At 47.5% G+C, this 19,989-nt stretch overlaps 1 protein-coding gene across 1 annotated transcript in view; it reads right to left on the bottom strand.

The window, feature by feature from the left end:
• The window catches only part of DRC1 (dynein regulatory complex subunit 1), a 310,180-nt gene extending 304,346 nt beyond the window's left edge, over nt 1-5,834 (bottom strand). Inside the window, exon 1 of the mRNA XM_029596255.1 lies at nt 5,555-5,834. Within this exon, the coding sequence (XP_029452115.1) occupies nt 5,555-5,694 (140 nt within the window). The 5' untranslated portion in view covers nt 5,695-5,834. The remainder of the gene's footprint in view (nt 1-5,554) is intronic.
• Nucleotides 5,835-19,989: the final 14,155 nt, after the last annotated feature.

Genomic DNA, 19,989 nt, shown 5'->3' on the forward strand with positions numbered 1-19,989 from the left:
GGGGACACCGAGTGTTTTGCATCCAGTGTCACATGTATGATTTTTTACCCGCTGGTGAGAAGTTGTACCTGTGCATGCGATGCAAAGAGCTCCTGTCTCTCAGAGAACAAGCGCTTTACTGTATCGGCCTGTTAGGGAATAGCCACTGCTATTAATTGCATCAGTAGCATGACATCTTCTTAGTGTTTGGATAATTGCCAGGTTCTTGTAGCCTGTTTTGGCCTCTGTTGGAAACAGGATGCTGGGCTTGATGGACCCTTGGTCAGACCCAGCATGGCAATTTCTTATGTTCTTATGAAGCTAGAGTGGCAGACCTGGAGGAGCTAAGGCAGACAGAGAGGTATATAGATGAGACCTTCAGGAACATAGTAGCCAAGTCCCAACTCCAGTCTGGAATCCCTGGTGCTGCCTTGGAGGAGGAAGGTCTCATGATCGAAGTGCATCAACCTGGTGCAGCAGGAAATGATCCTGTAGCAAGGACCTGCTCTCAAGTTGGTGCTTTGTCCTCTTGCACCAAGAATGTGTCTCCCAGGGCTTCTGGCAAGGAGGGAAGGGTCAGGTAGGCCATCATAGTTGGTGATTCGATTAGTAGGAATGTAGACAGCTGGGTGGCTGGTGGGCATGAGGATCGCCTGGTAACATGCCTACCTGGTGCGAAGGTGACGGACCTCACACGTCGCCTAGATAGGATTTTAGACAGTGCTGGGGAGGAGCCGGCTGTCATGGTACATGTAGGCACCAACAACATAGGAAAATGTGGGAGGGAGATCCTGGAAGCTAAATTTAGGCTCTTAGGTAGAAAGCTGAAATCCAGAACCTCCAGGGGTAGCATTCTCTGAAATGCTTCCTGTTCCACGCACAGATCCCCAGAGGCAGGCAGAGCTCCAGTGTCTCAATGCGTGGATGAGCCGATGGTGCAAGGAAGAGGGATTAAGTTTTGGGAAAGGGAGAGTCTTTTCTGAAGGGATGGGCTCCACCTTAACCAGGGTGGAACCAGGCTGCTGGTCCTAACCTTTAAAAAGGAGATAGAGCAGCTTTTAAACTAGAACAAAGGGGAAAGCCAACAGTCACTCAGCAGCACATGGTTTGGAGGGAGGTATCTTCAAAAGATACTAATGATGCATTAGAATTAGGGAATCCTAACAGTGAGGTTCCAATATTAAGAAAAGTAGTCCAAGTGCCTGTAATTAAAAGCTCACCTGAGCTAAAAGATTTCAATTTATCCCTGACAACTGAAAAGCAGAATGTTAATACAATTAGAAAACACGCTTTAAAATGTTTGTAGGCTAATGCCAGAAGTCTAAGAAGTAAGATGGGAGAATTAGAGTATATAGCAGTGAATGATGACAGACTTAATTGGCATCTCAGAGACATGGTGGAAAGAGGATAACCAATGGGATAGTGCTATATCGGGGTACAAATTATATCGCTATGACAGAGAGGAACATCTTGGTGGTGGAATGGTGCTTTATGTCCAGGATAGCATAGAGTTCAACAGGATAAAGATCGTGCATGAGACTAAATGTACAATTGAATCTTCATGGGTAGAATTCCCTTGTGGGTTGGGGAAGAGAATAGTGATAGGAGTAAACTACCATCCACCTGGCCAAAATGGTGAGACAGACAATGAAATGCTAAGAGAAATTAGGGAAGCTAACCAAACTGGTAGTGCAATAATAATGGGAGATTTCAATTACTCCAATATTGACTGGGTAAATGAAACATCAGGGCAGGCCAGACAGATGAAGTTCCTGAATGGAATAAAAGACAGTTTTATGGAGCAATTGGTTCAGGAATGGACAAGAGAGGAAACAATTTTAGATCTAATTCTCAGTGGAGCACAGGATTTGGTGAGAGAGGTAACAGTGATAGGGCCGCTTGGCAATAGTGATCATAATATGATCAAATTTGAATTAATGACTGGAAGAGGGACAGTATGTAAATCCATGGCTCTAGTGCTAAACTTTCAAAAGGGAAACTTTGATAAAATGAGAAAAATAGTTAGAAAAAAACTAAAAGGTGCAGCTACAAAGGCAAAAAGTGTGCAACAGCATGGACATTGTTAAAAAAATACCATCCTAGAAGAACAGACCAGATGTATTCCATGCATTAAGAAAGGTGGAAGGAAGGCAAAACGATTACCAGCATGGTTAAAATGTGGGGAGAAAGAGGCTATTTTAGCCAAAGGATCTTCATTCAAAATTTGGAAGAAAATAGGATAAAGCATAGGCAAATTAAATGTAAGACATTGATAAGACAGGCTAAGATAAAATTTGAAAAGAAGTTGGCCATAGAGGCAAAAACTCACAATAAAAACTTTTTAAAATATATCCGAAGCAGAAAGCCTGCAAGGAAGTCGGTTGGACCGTTAGATGTTCAAGGGGTTAAAGGGGCACTTAGAGAAGATAAGGCCATCGTGGAATGATTAAACGATTATTTTGCTTCAGTATTTACTGAAGAGGATGTTGGAAAGATACCCGTTCTGGAGAAGATTTTCATGGGTGATGATTCTGATCAACTGAACCAAATCATGGTGAACCTGGAAGATATGGTAGGCCTGACTGACAAACTGAAGAGTAGTAAATCACCTGGACCAGATGGTATATACCCCCAGTTCTGAAAGAATTAAAAAATGAAATTTCAGAACTATTAGTAAAAATGTGTAACCTATTATTAAAATCATCCAATGTACCTGAAGACTGAAAGATGGCTAATGTAACCCCTACATTTTAAAAGGGATCCAGGGGTGATCTGGGAAACTATAGACCAGTGAGCCTGACTTCAGTGTCAGGAAAAAGTGTAGAAACTATTATAAAGAATAAAAATCACAAAACATTTACATAGACATGATTTGATGGGACACAGTCAACATAGATTTACCAAAAGGAAGTGATCTATCTAATGTCTGGGTACTTGCCAGGTATTTGTGACTTGGATTGGCCACTGTTGGAAACAGGATACTGGGCTTGATGGACCTTTGGATTGACCCAGTATGACATTTATTATGTTCTTCTGTTCAAAATTTTTATGCAGTCAGTTTATAGCTGTATATCTAGTATACATTCCCTAGAAAGTCTCATTAGGTCAAACAGATAATTCAGCATTTACCAGTGAGTAAATAGCCGATGTGCTTTAACATATTGGCAGTATACAAAATTTGAATCAGTTCCTCAATGACCAAATATTTATATGATTAAAAGGTTCATCAGATTTCATACATACTTAGGGTTAAGTACTATTCAATTCCAGATCTTTCATCTGGCCACATTCTACAATTTGTGAATGCATCACTAAACAGGCCAGATAAAAGTACTGAATTGGGCCACAAGACCATGCAGCAGCTTAATATTCTCCTTCTGAAAAATATTTGTTTTCTTATCTTTGCTGCATCTGCCTTTTATTCTCTCGTGATGTTTTGGGTTTTTTTGCAGTTATTTATTTTACCTATTCATCTGTCACCCCTCAATCTGTCTTTTTCTTCTTCTGTTATACTGCCCTCCATCCCTACTACTCATTCTGTCAGTTTTTCACCCTTTTTGCATCTGAAGAGCTACAAGAACATGCTAGGTCAGGCCAAGTCCATTGAGCCTAGTATCCTCTCTCTGACAGTGGCCAATCCGGGTCACTTGAAAGTACCTGGCAGATCCTAATGGGGAGATCCATTGCCATTCCACATCTTCTAACAACAAACTCCACAGTTTAATGGCATATAGACTGAAAATATACTTTCTTAAAATTTGTTTTAAATCCACTACCAGTTCATTTCATGGAGTGTCCCCTAGTCCTAGTGCTATTTGAAAGGGTAAAAAGCTGTGCCCTATTTACTTATTCCTCAAAACTCATAATTTTATATCTGTAACATATACCCTTCTCAGTTGTCTCTGGAAAGTTCATGCGCTGTTATTATCTCTGGATGTTCTTAATATTGGTTCAATAGAGGATTTCACCACCTACAAAAAACTCAGTTCTGTCCTTCAACATATGCATGAGTCTCTTTCCACTTCTTTTCTTATATTTTTTCTTAGCTATAATAAGATAATATATTTTTTTTAGCAATAATAAAATTAGATAAGAGGCTAAGCTGAGCTATGAACAAATCGGTGTCAGTTACTTCCCTTGAGAGATCTCTGAATCTGAATTGACTGTCCGGTCAAACACGCTTCCGGTCAGGCAGGCAAGTATTCAGATAAATCTTATATAAATCCTCTAAACTTGAGCTTTGAAATACCAGATAGATGACAAGTCACAAGAATATTAGCCCATACGAATTATTATAAACAGCATTAAGACTATTAGTGATATCATAAAGCAAAACGTTTGCACCGAGGCTGGCCGATGGCTCTGTGGCAGTGCTGTGCACTACCATATTGGAGGACCTAGGTTTGATTTCTATGCTGAGGAGGCAGCGTTTACAACTCCTGGAGGCACAGAATCCCAGCCATGGTACAAAGGTGACACACAGTGGCCAGACCCAAGTACCACGTAGTCTGTGCCTGCAATTACTAAACTCACAGGCCGATTCAGTAAAGTCCGCGGGAGAGCAGACGAACGCCCGCTCTCCCGGCACGTGCACCGGCCATTCGCCGGTGCGCGCAATTCAGTATTCAAATTAGGTGGTGCGGTAGAAATAGGCAAAAAGAGATGCTAGGGACACTAGCGCGTCCATAGCGCCTCCTTTTAGCCCGGAGCGGCAACTGACAGCGGGTTTGACAGCCGACGCTCAATTTTGCCGGCGTCGGTTCTCGAGCCCGCTGACAGCCACGGGCTCGGAAACCAGACGCTGGCAAAATTGAGCGTCCGGTTTTCGGCCCAACAGCCGCCGCCCCATTTTAAATTTTTTTTCTTTTTTTCGGGACCTCCGACTTAATATAGCCATGATATTAAGTCGGTGGGTGCACAGAAAAGCAGTTTTTACTGCTTTTCTGTGCACTTTCCCAGTACCGGCAGAAACTAGCGCCTACCTGTGGGTAGGCGCTAATTTCTGAAAGTAAAATGTGCGGCTTGGCTGTACATTTTACTTAATGAATCACGCAGGCATAACTAATAGAGCCATCAACATGCATTTGCATGTTGAGGGCGCTATTAGGTGCCGCGGGTTGGACGTGCATTTTCCGCCCCTTACTGAATAAGGGGTAAGGGAAAACGCGCGTCCAAGAGCAGGCTAACAGTGCGCTCCGGAGTGCACTGTACTGTATTGGCCTGTAAATTAGAAGGGAATACAGAATAGGAGAAAAACTCCCTGGAGTACTGTGAAAGAAGAGTCAACAGAAGATGGTTCCCACTGAGCTGGGAACCCAAAAAAGGAACAGCAGAAAAAAAAAACCAAAAACAACCAACTCTGCACTGCATAGGTGGTGCTGGTCCCAGAAGAACCAGTACAGGACAGACACAAATTCCACAAAACCACAGAACAAGGCTTGAGATTTTCATTTAAAGCTCATACTATCTGTCCTAATCCTGGTGTTGTAGCGCTAAATGACAGGCCAGGCAGCTGCTTTCTGTGCATTAGCCAGTACTGAGAAAGCGCCATTGCAGCTCAACCCTCGCCTCTCACCGCCTCTTGGCCTCCTCCTTGGCAGCGATGCGCAGGCGGCGTGCTAGGATCCTCTCCTCCGGGTCATCCGAGTTAACAGAAGGCCCCGTCTCATCGTCGACCACCGCGAGGATGGTGGACGAGCTCTCTGGGAGGCTCATTCTTGACTCTGGGCTAGTTTTTGGCTACTGCGACGCTTCTGGCAGTTGCCGGTGCGGTTCTGGCGTTCGGTTGCTTGGCAACGGCTACGCCGCTTGCCAGGGGCGGTGGAGCATGTGCGAAGCATCACGTGACCTGACTTGCTACAATGTTCTGGAATCAGTGTTGCCAACCTCGCTTATTTACCACGAGATTGGGCTTCTTTTCCTAGTCATTCGTGGTTTTTTTTTTCCGATTCGCTGGTTGCTTTTAATTGGGCTATTTTTTCTGCCAGGCGCGGTTTTTTGGGCTTGTTGGGCGGGACTTGTGCTCTGATGTTACAGTGATTGGCTGCTGCTGCTGCGATGAAGCCTGTCCATAGCAGGCACACCCTATCCCTATATTGCAGCAGTAAGCCAATCAGAGCAGGATTCAGATAGTGAGCTGCAAGCCTTGTTGATGGATACCTCGCTAACACATTTTTGTTGGCAGACCTGGAACGGGAAGGCCAGCAGCACGGCATTGGAGGGCAACAGCAAAGGAATCTTCAGACTGTGCAGCTACAGCCAGGTATCAGGAGGGGAGGAATTAGGATGTTGGGAGGGGGTGGGGAGAGGGGAATGAGTGAGTGTGTGGGGGCCAGAGATGTGCTCGGAGAGGGGAATGAGTGTGTGTGTGTGGGGGCCAGGGATGTGCTCGGAGGGGGGAATTGAGTGAGTGTGTGTGTGGGGGCCAGGGATGTGCTCGGAGAGGGGAATGAGTGAGTGTGTGTGTGAGGGCCAGGGATGTGCTCGGAGAGGGGAATGAGTGGGTGTGTGTGTGTGTGTGAGGGCCAGGGATGTGCTCGGAGAGGGGAATGAGTGGATGTGTGTGTGTGTGTGTGTAAGGGCCAGGGATGTGCTCTGAGAGGGGAATGAGTGGATGTGTGTGTGTGTGTGTGAGGGCCAGGGATGTGCTCGGAGAGGGGAATGAGTGGATGTGTGTGTGTGTGAGGGCCAGGGATGTGCTCGGAGAGGGGAATGAGTGGATGTGTGTGTGTGTGAGGGCCAGGGATGTGCTCGGAGAGGGGAATGAGTGGATGTGTGTGTGTGTGTGTGTGAGGGCCAGGGATGTGCTCGGAGAGGGGAATGAGTGAGTGTGTGTGTGGGCCAGGGATGTGCTCGGAGAGGGGAATGAGTGAGTGTGTGTGTGGGCCAGGGATGTGCTCGGAGAGGGGAATGAGTGAGTGTGTGGGGGCCAGGGATGTGCTCAGAGAGGGGAATGAGTGAGTGTGTGGGGGCCAGGGATGTGCTCAGAGAGGGGAATGAGTGTGAGGGGCTGGTATCTTTTATTTCCTAGCGTGTAGCATATGGACTCAGGACCAATGGGTATAGTGTACTCCTGTTAGTAGTTGGAGACTGATCAGATTTCAATCTGACGTCAGCCGCTAGTACATATACCCCTGCAGGAAGTGCAGCTCCTCAGTATTTTCCGTCTCCAAAGCAGTTAGGGACTATCTGCATGCTCTCTGAGCGTTAGAACCAAAATTCAAGGAAAAACCCAAATTTAAGAAGAAAAGTTTACCTGAAGACTAGCCCAGCTCTCCTGCGGTGATACCCTCGGGTCCCTCCCCCAGTTGAGATTCCTGAGGTGATTTCCGTGGTCCCTCAGAGGTGAGCCTCGGTCCGGTGGCCAAATCTCAGCAGGGACTTAGCCCCTGATTTCGGGCACGGTTGAGAGGCAGCGGGTGCATTCCTCGAGCGCGGCGATGAAGGTATTTGCCCTCTCCCGCCGCAGCCGGAGACCGCCCGGGACGAAACCGTGAAGCGCCGAAGACAAGGTAAGGTAGAAATCTTCTATGTAAACAGTCTCCGAGGATCGAAGAGGAGCACAGGCCGCCGGTCGGAGCCAGTGCCGCTGGGTTGATCCACCCTAGCAGGGCTAGGCCCCGGCTGTTCCCGAGGGTCTACCCACGTGGAGACCCTCCGAGGAGGTCGCATTCTTGACCCGCCTCGCCGTTCAACTCGAGCGCACAAGTCCCTTGTGCGCATAAACTTAGGCGCACATAATACCTCACGAGCATAAGTTGCGTGCACGGAACAAGACGCATATCTGCGGCTAGGCGCACATCTCAGCGCATATCTGAGGCGCACTGGAGCGCACAAGAGCTCATGCGGCCACAGTCATGGCACCTCCAGAGTCGGGCATAAAAGCGCAAGGCCTCTGCCAAGCATGCCACGTCAGAGCCGCACAGAGCGAGGAGGCCGACGCCCTGTCCGCACAGTTGGAGGAGGCCCTGGGAGATCCAGGCCAGGGCCGTTCCAGCCAGGGCCCAATGCTAGCTCTTCAGGGGGCACCCCGGACCTAGCAGGCCCCAGGGAGTCCACCCCGCACTCGGGGACTCCCAGAGAACCGGCGCCCCTCAACTTAGACCCAGCTTCGATATCCTGGGTGGAGCTGTTCAAGGGGATTCACGCCTTTGTCAGGATGCAAACTGAACCCCGGGAGGTCCAGCCACAGGCGCCTCCGGAGGACCCTCATGCCCCAGGACCCTCTAGGCCTAGGCACAGGTCCACACCGTCCAGAAGTTCTGCCTACGAGGACACAGACCACTCTGAAGAGGAAATTGAGCCCCTGGAAGAAGGGGAACTCCCCCCGGGGACAGAGCCACACCGAACCATGAGACGCTTCTTCACAAAGGATGAGCTCCCGGACCTAGTATCCCAATGTCTAACGGAACTCGCTATCCCGGGCCAAGGGCCCTCAGGGGAACCTAGAATGAACCCCCTGCTGGAGGGCCTTCGTCAGACGTCTCGCTATTTTCCTCTCTTACAGGCGGCACAACAGCTAATTGACCTAGAGTGGAATGCTCCAGAGTCCTCATTCAAAGGGGGTCGAGTATTGTCGGCCATGTATCCCCTGGACCCAGCGACCAAAGAACTCCTGGCGTGCCCTAGGGTGGACGCCATGGTCTGCGCGGTCGCTAAGCGCACTACCATCCCAGTGGAGGGAGGAGCGGCGCTCAAGGACGCTCATGACCGGCGCCTAGAAGCCTTGCTAAAGCAGTCATTCGAGGTTGCAGCTCTGTCCCTTCAGATTGCGGCCTGCTGCACCGTGGTAACGCGTGCCTGCCTATCTCAAGCCAGGAACAGCACCCCGGGAGAGGACATGGAATCAACTCTGTCCTTTCTCACAGACGCGGCTTCCGATCTAGTGCGTACAACAGCCAGAGGAGTCTCGTCCACTGTGGCAGCCAGAAGACAGCTCTGGCTCCGAAATTGGTCGGCAGACGCCTCTTCCAAGACGAGTCTATCAAAAATGCCCTTCAAAGGATCCCTCCTCTTCGGCAGCGAACTAGAGAAACTGGCCAACAAATGGGGTGACTCCCCATTACCGCGCCTGCCGGAAGACAAGACGAAGAGAAACCAACGTCCCTTCCACAGATCCGCCAGAGGCAGAAGCTCACAGCGCTTCAACCCTTTCAAAAGCAACTATCGAGCATCCCGCCCTACGAGCAGGAGCCAGTCCTTTCGGAACAAGCACACCAAGAGAGGAACCAGTGCGGGTGCAGGCTCCGGCCGCACCCCACAATGAGAATCAGCCGACCCATCCAAGGGAAGATGCTATAGGGGCAGACTAGCCTTATTCTACCGCATATGGGTCGAGATAACTACGGCCAAATGGGTCCTGGCCATCATCCGAGAGGGGTACTACCTGGACTTCATTTGAACTTCCCCCGACAAATTCGTGGAATCTCCCTGCCACGACCCCCTCAAGAGGGCGGCAGTGGAAGCTACACTGAACAGGCTTCTGACCCTCGAGGCCATAACCCCAGTGCCTATACGGGAAATGAATACTGGACATTACTCCATTTACTTCATAGTACCCAAGAAAGAGGGCATATTCAGGCCCATCCTGGACCTCAAGTCGGTCAACCGCCACCTAAGGGTTCCCCACTTCCGCATGGAAACCTTACGATCCGTCATACGGGCAATACAACCAGGAGAGTTCCTCACATCCCTGGATCTGTCGGAGGCCTACTTACACATCCCAATGCATCAGGAACACCAGCGCTTCCTACACTTCAAGGTCCTGAATCGTCATTATCAGTTCTGGGCACTACCCTTCGGGTTAGCCACAGCACCCCGGACGTTCACCAAGGTAATAGTAAGAGTGGCGGCAACACTCAGGAAGGAGGGAATCCTCATTCATCCCTACCTGGACGATTGGCTGATCAGGGCGAAGTCACCGGAGGAAAGCCACCAAGCAACCAGCAGAGTCATAGCACTACTGGAAAGCCTAGGATGGGTAGTCAACATAAACAAAAGCTCCCTACAGCCCGCACAGTCGCTGGAGTATCTAGGCGTCCAATTCGACACCAAGGAAGACAAGGTCAGCCTGACCCCCGCGAGGAGGTCAAAGCTGCGGGGCCGGCTTCAGACCTTGCTGAGCGTTCCTCGTCCCACAGTATGGGATTACCTGCAAGTCCTCGGACTGATGGCGTCCACGCTGGAAGTAGTGCCATGGGCGCGAGCACAAATGAGACCTCTACAGCGCTCACTTCTAACGCGGTGGAGTCCACGGTCCCAGAACTACACCTTACACCTTCCACTCCCGGGCAGCGTCCGGACCCAGCTACGGTGGTGGCTGCAGAACAGCCACCTGAGCCGGGGATCAAGCCTATCCTCCCCAACCTGGACCCTGCTCACCACAGATGCCAGCCTACACGGATGGGGAGCACACTGCGAAGAGCTGACCACCCAAGGGCAGTGGAACGCAGAAGAGGCAGGATGGAACATCAACCACCTAGAAGCACGGGCAGCCAGATTAGCCTGTCTGCGGTTTGCCCACAGACTTCGAGGCAAAGCGGTCTGAGTGATGTCGGACAACGCCACGATGGTGGCCTACATCAACCGACAGGGCGGAACCAGAAGCCAACAGGTGTCCCTAGAAATAGACCTCCTGATGGCATGGGTGGAAGCAAATCTTCAGGAGATCTCGGCCGTCCACATTGCTGGGAAAGACAACATCGCGGCAGACTTCCTTAGCAGAGAAAGTCTAAACCCAGGAGAATGGAAACTGTCATCCACAGCCTTCCAAATGATAGTGAATCGGTGGGGGATCCCAAACATGGACCTTCTGGCATGCAGATCCAACGCTCAAGTACCCAGATACTTCAGCTGCAGACGGGACCCGCAGTCCCAGGGGATCGAAGCCCTGGCCTCCGGGGATCCTTCTATACGCCTTCCCGCCGTGGCCCTTGCTGGGCGCAATCATTCACAAGATACAGCGACACAGGGGACTAGTTCTCCTGGTGGCCCCGGATTGGCCAAGAAGACCCTGGTACGCAGACATGAGAAGACTGCTGGCAGGGAACCCACTACCCCTGCCGCCGCACAGAGACCTGCTCCAACAAGGCCCGATCCTTCACGAGGACCCGACTCAATTCTCGCTTACGGTCTGGCCATTGAGAGGGCTCGACTGAGGAAGAGCGGATACTCGGGGGCAGTAATACTCTCCTCCAAGCACGCAAGTTCTCCACATCTCTAACATACATGAGGATTTGGAGAGTCTTCAAGGCCTGGTGCGAAGACCACAACGTCAAGCCACGCCCCTCCAGAGTTCCCGTGATCCTGGAATTCTTACAGAATGGGCTACAGCAGTGTCTGTCCCTCAATTCCATCAAGGTACAGATAGCAGCATTGTCATGCTATGGCTCCAGGAGCAAGGGCAACAGCATAGCCTCGTACCCGGATGTATCACGCTTCCTGAAAGGAGTCAAACACATTCGCCCACCTCTAAGATGGACGGTACCTCTGTGGAACCTCAACCTCGTCTTGGAGTTCCTAGCGGGATCCGCCTTCAGACCCCTCCGAGGCCTATCTCTCCGTCTGTTAACCTTAAAGACAGTGTTCTTGCTGGCTGTGTGTTCGGCCCGTCGCATCTCGGAACTACAAGCACTGTCCTGCCGTGAACCGTTCTTCAGATTCACCCAGGGGTTCATCCAACTACGCACAGTTCCTTCCTTCCTCCCCAAAGTGGTCTCACACTTCCACCTCAATCAAACCATCGCACTACCAACGATGGACGGCATGAAGAACTCGGGAAAAGACCGTAGCCTACGTCACCTCGACATCGGCAGACTCCTAGCCAGATATTTGGAAAGGTCGGAACCGGTACGAAAGACAGACCACCTTTTTGTCCTTCACAGCGGAAAGAGGCAAGGGGAAGCGGCCTTGCGGACAACCATTGCCCGCTGGATCAAAGAAGTCATTAAAGCGGCCTATGTAGAAGCAGGAAAACCACCACCTCTACAAGTCAAGGCCCATTCAACCAGAGCCTAGGCGATGTCCTGGGCAGAGACTAGAATGCTGTCGCCTGCGGACATCTGCAGAGCGGCAACGTGGTCCTCTATCCACACTTTCTCCAGATTCTACCGTCTGGACGTACAGGCTCAGGAGGACACGGCATTTGCAAGGACAATTCTAAGTGGACCCCGGGCAGCCTCCCACCCGATTCGGGAGTAGCTTTTATACATCCCATTGGTCCTGAGTCCATCTGCTACACGCTAGGAAATGGAGAAATTACTTACCTGATAATTTTGTTTTCCTTAGTGTAGACAGATGGACTCAGCATCCCACCCTGGGCTGCCCTGAGGCACTGTGCCAATGAGTTACGGGTAAGCCATGTCTTTATTTACCTAAGACGTCCACCCTGCCCGGTGTCGACGCTTTCCGGTTGAGTACACTGGCGGTCTCCAGCTATAGTCAACCAATCAGTTCAAGTTAATCAAGTTTAATCGAGTTTAAACGTTCTAACAAGTTAGTTAAGTTTAACCATAATATGAAGTTAATCAGTCAGTCACATATATATCCACAACGCTTTTCAAGGAAGAATACTGAGGAGCTGCACTTCCTGCAGGGGTATGTGTACTAGGGCAGTGATGGCTAACCTATGACACGCGTGTCAGAGGTGACACACCGAGACTTTTTGTTGACACACGCAGCCTTTCGTGGACTATCGGGAATTTTTTTTTTAATCTGCTGCGCCGAGCCTTTAAAACTAGTTTTTTAGTATCCCCCCCACCCTCCAGTCCCCTCCACCTCCCCAATGCCCCCGGGCGCAGCGACAGGCAGATAGGCAGGGCCACGGCCCGAAGAAAAAGATCAAGTTTAAACGCGCTGATGCTCCTCCTCCTTCCTGCCTGTGCGGCCCCGGAAGTAAACGTTGCCGGAGCCACGTGGGCTGGAAGGAGGTGAAGCATCGGCGTGTGCAGAAGAGGAGCAGCACTTGCGTTTACGGGCAGCCGCGAATCCCAAGTCGCAGCGGCCCGAGAAGAGGAAGAGGCCTGGTAGCAGGGCTGCCGCAGAGCCCATCCTGTGACGACCCGCGAAGAGGAGTCCCAGAGGTGAGAGAGAGGCTGAGGGTCTGTAGAGGGTGTGTGTGTGTGCGTGTATGAGATGAGTTGAGAGATTGTGTGTGAGAGTGAGGACTTGAATGTTTGCAGAGACAGCATGTGGGAGTGAGAGAGAGCCTGTGTGTGTGAGAGTCAGACAGCATGTGCCAGTGAGAGACTGTGTGTATGAATGATTGTATGAGAGAGAGCATGTGCCAGTGAGAGCCTGTGTGTGTGTGAGAGAGAGAAGAGCATGTGAGAATGAGAACCTGTGTGTTTGAGGGAAGAAGATGGAGAGAAAAGAAACAGAAAAAAAGACAATATAAAAGGAATTGGCAAAAAAAATAAGAAAGGAAAGGTGGGGAAAAAAAAGCCTGTGACCAACCAAATTTGAAAATGAAGATCAGACAGCAAAGGTAAAAAAACAAAATAAATTACTTTTTAGTGATTGGCACATGTAATCTTTGGGAATGTGCAAGAATAGCACTTTCTCTATGCGGATCTCACAATGTACGAGATCAGCATGGAGAAAATGGAAGCCCACGGGGCCTGCACAGAGGAGGCAGCAGAATGGGCATCAGTGTCAGTAGCAGCAATCGGCACCTCCCCAATAGCCATGCGGCAGCAAGCAGGTAAGGTAAATAATTATTTGTTTTTGCTTTATTAATAAATATAGAACATATTAAAATTATAACTTTTTGTTATTAATATTAGAACATAAGAACATAAGAAAATGCCATACTGGGTCATAACAAGGGTCCATCAAGCCCAGCATCCTGTTTACAACAGTGGCCAAAACCAGGCCATAAGAACCTGGCAAGTACCCAAAAACTAAGTCTATTCCTTGTAACCATTGCTAATGGCAGTGGCTATTCTCTATTCTCTAAGTCAGTGGTCCCCAACCTTTTTTGCACCAGGGACCGGCTTCAAGCAAGACCATTTTTCCATGGCCCGGCGGGGCAGGGGCGGTGCTTTGGTCATATGAGGGCGGGGTTATGGAGGGGGTTGGATTTTAGTGCACACTTATCATTTAATTATGACATTTATAATGTGAATGTGACTCAACTCACCATAGGTTCTCACATGCGTGACACACTGACCCATGATCGTCACAGGGCTAGATGTAAAAGTACAGTTTGTATCCACGGGAACCCCCCTGACCCACAATAATGGATGTAAAGCAGAATTATGACATTCCCCATACAACTCACCCTACAAAAAAGATATTCTGGTTCTGGTGACATCTCAGTAACAGTAACTCAAACTCCTTCTACTTCCAGGCTCAATAGCCCTACTTATGAAAAGACAGCAGTTTACCACCAATGCATGTCCTCTGAGAAAACACAACAAATAAGACCGATACAAACGCTTACATGCTAGCAAAATATCTCATCTCGGTAACAGACACAGAACCGACCTAACATACTCCCAGGATCTGTAGTAATGCACATAAACTAATCTGCACACAGCTACACCTGTATTATGGAATACACTCAAACAGGAGCAACCCTATCTATGAAAAGGCAACACTACAAATATTAAATCAGGTCCTAAAAACCAATACACCTCTTATTAGGAAAACAGAACTAGCAAGCAGCTATAGATCCCCACACAGAAATAATTGTAAAACTATACTAATAAGCAGAATAAATGTTTCAAAACAGCTATGAACAGAATAACATCCAACAATTAAAAACTCATAAAAACTATTAAACATTCTCCAAACACCAATAAAATATTTTTAAAAAGCAGACATCACACAATTAAAATGGCAGTCAAGAAAAATAAACTTAAAAAGCCACTTTTATTTACCCCCTCCAGCAGCTCTCCTACTCCCCTTCCCTGCAAGCCGTGGCACACACCAGAAGCAGCAGTAGAAGCTAAGCTCTATACTTATGGTCCTCTTCCTTAGTGCCCATGACTCACACACACACACCATACAAGTCATGCCCCCATGACCAATCATCTCCCAAACAGTCTTTGGCACACACACACCAGTCACCTTCCTGAACAGTTTCTCTCATGCCATACACACACACAGAGGCTTCCCACTCCCGTGTTCTACTTACATATATGGGCTTCTCACTCTCATAATCACTTTCTCTGTCTCTCTCTCTCTCTCACACACACACACACACTCACCAGTCTCTCACTCCCATGTTCTCTTTCAGATATACAGGCTTCTCCCTCCTATGCTGTGTCTCACACACACCCAGGTTTCTCACGCCCATGCTCACTTCTCCTCACATGCACAGGCTTCTCATTCCCATAATCACTTTCTCTCTGTTACACACACACACCAGTCTCTCTCATTTCCATGCTCACTCTCCACGTGCCCAGGCTTCTCATTCCCTGAATCACATTCTCTCACATTCACACACACACCAGTCTTTTTCTCTCACACACACCGTCACCTTACCAAGCAGTCTCTCTCTCTCTCATGCATGCACACTCACCCAGGTTTCTCACTCCCATGCTTTCTTTCACCCTCACAACACCAGGCTTCTTACGCCCATGCTTTCTCACATACCCAGACTTCTCACTTCCATGCTTTTTCTCTCTCACACACACACACACATCAGTCACCTCCCTGACTAATGTCTCACACTCTCACATACACATCAGTCATCTCCCTGAGCAATCACTTTCATTGTCTCTCACATACACACACATCAGCTCTCTGCCCAGTCAATCACACACATTCTCTCACTTACACACAGGCTGGCTGCCTGCTTCTCTCTCTTTCTCTCACTCACTTCCTCTCCCCCCCCCCCCCCCCCGAGCACAAACGGTAGCTGCACCACCTCCTCCTCCAGCCCCCGCAGGCCAAGAAGGAAGAATCCCATCGATCGCGGGAGGCTCCTGCTGCTCTCCCCTTTCCCGATTACCGTCTGCTGCAATAGCTTGGGGGCCGATGCTGCAGCGGCCGCTGTTAGTTTATCACGCGGCACGGCCTTTCTTCTTCCCGCGCACCGCGTATCACTTCCGGGTCCGGGGGGGGGGGGGGGGAAATGCAGGCGCGGGAAGAAGAAAAGGTCAGCCGCGGATGCCACCGCTTTTTTTTTTTTTTTTTTGCACCGCTGCCGTTCCCGCTGGGCTTGAACGTGATGATAACCCAGTGGCAACGGCAGCAGGGAAGGAAGAGCAGCGGCGCCGCGGACCGGCAAAAAACTCCCACGGCCCAGTCCCGGTCCGCGGACCGGTGGTTGGGGACCCCTGCTCTAAGTGAACTTAGTAGCAGGTAATGGACTTCTCCTCCAAGAACTTATCCAATCCTTTTTTAAACACAGCTATACTAACTGCACTAACCACATTCTCTGGCAACAAATTCCAGAGTTTAATTGTGCGTTGAGTAAAAAAGAACTTTCTCCGATTAGTTTTAAATGTGCCCCATGCTAACTTCATGGAGTGCCCCCTAGTCTTTCTACTATCCGAAAGAGTAAATAACAGATTCACATCTACCCATTCTAAACACCTCTATCATATCCCCCCTCAGTCGTCTCTTCTCCAAGCTTATCAGCCCTAACCTCTTCAGCCTTTCTTCATAGGGGAGCTGTTCCATCTCTTATCATTTTGGTCGCCCTTCTCTGTACTTTCTCCATTGCAACTATATCTTTTTTGAAATGCGGCGACCAGAATTGTACACAGTATTCAAGGTGCGGTCTCACCATGGAGCGATGTAGAGGCATTATGACATTTTCCGTTTTGTTAAACCATTCCCTTCTTAATAATTCCTAACATTGCTTGCTTTTTTTTTTTTTGACTAACATTGCTTGCTTTTTTTTTTTTTTTACTGCTGCAGCACACTGAGCCAATGATTTCAAAGTATTATCCACTACGATGCCTAGATCTTTTTCCTGGGAACAGCGTGTAACTGCAGCAAGGGTTATTTTTCTCTATATGTAACACCTTGCACTTGTCCACATTAAATTTCATCTGCCATTTGGATGTCTCACAAGGTCCTCCTGCAATTTATCACAATCCACCTGTGATTTAACTACTCTGAATATTTTTGTTGACTGGACCACTGGCACCCTCCCACCCGGTTGGGGAGTAGCTTAGATACATCCCATTGGTCCCGAGTCCATCTGTCTACACCTAGGAAATGGAGAAATTGCTTACCTGATAATTTTGTTTTCCTTAGTGTAGATTGATGGACTCAGCTTCCCGCCCTTGGTTGCTCCATGAATGTGTCAATAGTCCTCCTGTGGGAATCTGGGTCCCAAGGGATTACTGATAAGTGTTCATCCAGTTCCTAGTTTGGGGTACCTACAATCTTATGTGAGTTCAGTGTTTATGGTTGGTTGAGTACAGTTCTGGTTATCTGTTTTTAATCAAGTTTTTTGCTAGTCTGTCCACAGTTGCTTTTGAAGAGAATACTGGCAGGCTAGGATGACTGCAGGGTTATATATACTGTGACGTCAGCTTGCTCCATCTCCATCTGCTGCCAGTGGAGCATAAACCCTTTGGGTCCTGAGTCCATCTGTCTACACTAAGGAAAATTAAATTATCATGTAAGAAATTTCTCCATTAGTTGTACACATGGTAGCTGAGACACAAAATTAGAACCATGATCTACACAATGTAACTAGGTAGTATTGAGTTCTCTTTGTACCAATTCACTATGAAAAAAAGTATAACATTACTGTAAACATAATATAGGGATCAGCCCTGTAACTAAGTCATAGCACTGATATTACAGAGACTGTCCAACAGGGCATCAAGAGACTGTGGAGATGATGTATTCAACTTAGGGAAGTGCATCAGATGACTGCTACTAACTGCAGTAAACCCTGCTAGCACATCAGCAGCATGAAGGGGTTCAGTCCTGGAATAGACTTCCCCTCCAACCCTCAGCCAGTGAGGAAATGAATTATACCTGGGCAGTTGTCCAGAATTCAAAAGTAGTTAAAATGGAAGCAGCAGCATAAATTACAGAGCAATTCATGATATGGTCTATTGAGTATACAGCTTCCAAATAGTTTGCAAAGCAGACATTTATCAAACTTTGTTACATTAAAACAAAAAAAATCAAGTATTTCAATTTGGTATTTCATTGGTAGGAAAACAATGATGCCAAGCATATCCTCAGATATACAGTATATAAATATCAAACACTATCCATAAGGGTTTGTCATGAAGTTGAGTATAAAATAAGGGTATGATGTCTGCATAATGTATAATTTATAGATCACAAAAAATTTCTAACTTCTCACATATGACGTGACATTCAGTACATTATTACTAACTAAACAAAAAAAATAAGCCATTTTAACCATGCCAGTCTATACAAATTTGCAAAGAATCCCATGTACTTTTGATTCACCCAAGGCCTGATCTTGCAAGGAATAACTGGCATACTCCATTACACATGCACAAGGCAATCTACCACCACTAGAGAATAATTTCTTACTAGGTAATTCTTTTCTGGGAGTTAAGCTTACTAATACAGACTGATTTATAAACATTTCTGTGTCCTACAGTGACCTAAGACTTGCTTTGCTGCAGCTGGTCAAATCAGATATCCAGAGGTACTGAGCCAAAAGCTAAGCCTCTTTCCCATTCTAACTTTTGTTACACCTTAATTATTAGATATGATACCCATTGAATAACAAACAGGTTATTCCCCTTTAGTAACATTTTTGCAAAGTCTAGGTAGAGGAAATTTGGACTTTTCATGCTCAAGGAAAACAACCAATGGATTTGTCAAATCCAGGTTTAAATAGAGACTGCACTTTTTGTCTGAACATTGGTCTGTTACAATGAGGCAATGTTTTTCCATAACTTTGAGGGCATCGCCTAGTTGGTTATACTGCTTTTCAAGATAAAATTTCAGCAAGAACCACACACTCTACATCCATTGTCCATATAACAAAGGTCATTCTATATAAACGTTGCCTGACCAGCGTCAGTCCCACACCAGCTTAAGAGCTAGAGAATTAAGGGGCTACACAGGAATATCCAAATCCATAGCTACTTCATACATGGCTTTGAAATGTCTTTAGGGAGCTTGGAGTAGAAAACAGGACCATTAAACATAGATCAGCTTGACTGCATGCTGTTTTAGTTACACAGGATGACTATTTATTTTTAGTTTTTATATACCGATGTTCCTGTATAATATACATATCACACCGGTTTACAAGGAACTCAAACTGACGCCTCAGAGGGCAGTTTACATTGCAACAAGATAACAAGATAACAGATAATATGGGGGGGGGGGGGGGCGGAACTTGGCAAAGGATACAGAGATTAAGCATAAATAGCTAAATAGAGGTAACTAAATATACAATATACAGTAAACAATGTACATAAGGTGAGTTGGGTCAGAGACCAGGCTGATATTATTTTCTTCCGGCTTTTAGATTCCTGGGAAAGCTTGTGCAAAAAACCAAGTCTTTAGTTTCTTTTTGAAAGTAATGTGGCACGGTTCGAGGCGAAGGTCTAGAGGGAGCGACTAGGTAGATGCAGTCAGGAGAGCTGACAAATCTGATATTTAAGAGCTCTGTTTTCTTTTCTAGTGGATCCTTAGGTATAATTTGTAGCTAGAAACAAGAAAGATGCCATAAAAGCAGGAGACAACTTTTGCATCAAATTTAAGAAGATTAAGCCATTTCTGACACTATGATATTCACAAATATGGAAGTGGGGGCTTGCTCCCAAGTGAACGTCCCTGGTGAGCCCTCATTTGGAATAGTGTTTTCAATTCTGAAGACTTCACATTCAAACGGCTATAAATCCGATGGAGCTGGTCCAGAGTACGCTATTAAAATGGTCAATGGACTGCATTCTCTAGCATATGGGGGTGGACAAAGATCTAAGCAAGTACACCCTAGAGCAATGGCAAGATAGTTATATAATCTTATATACCACTGATTCCCTAACTAAATAAATAGGGGAGATATGATAGAGACATTTAAATATCACACAAGTTTCCATGTGC

This window comes from Rhinatrema bivittatum, chromosome 3 (assembly GCF_901001135.1).
Source record: "Rhinatrema bivittatum chromosome 3, aRhiBiv1.1, whole genome shotgun sequence".
Taxonomy (NCBI): domain Eukaryota; kingdom Metazoa; phylum Chordata; class Amphibia; order Gymnophiona; family Rhinatrematidae; genus Rhinatrema; species Rhinatrema bivittatum.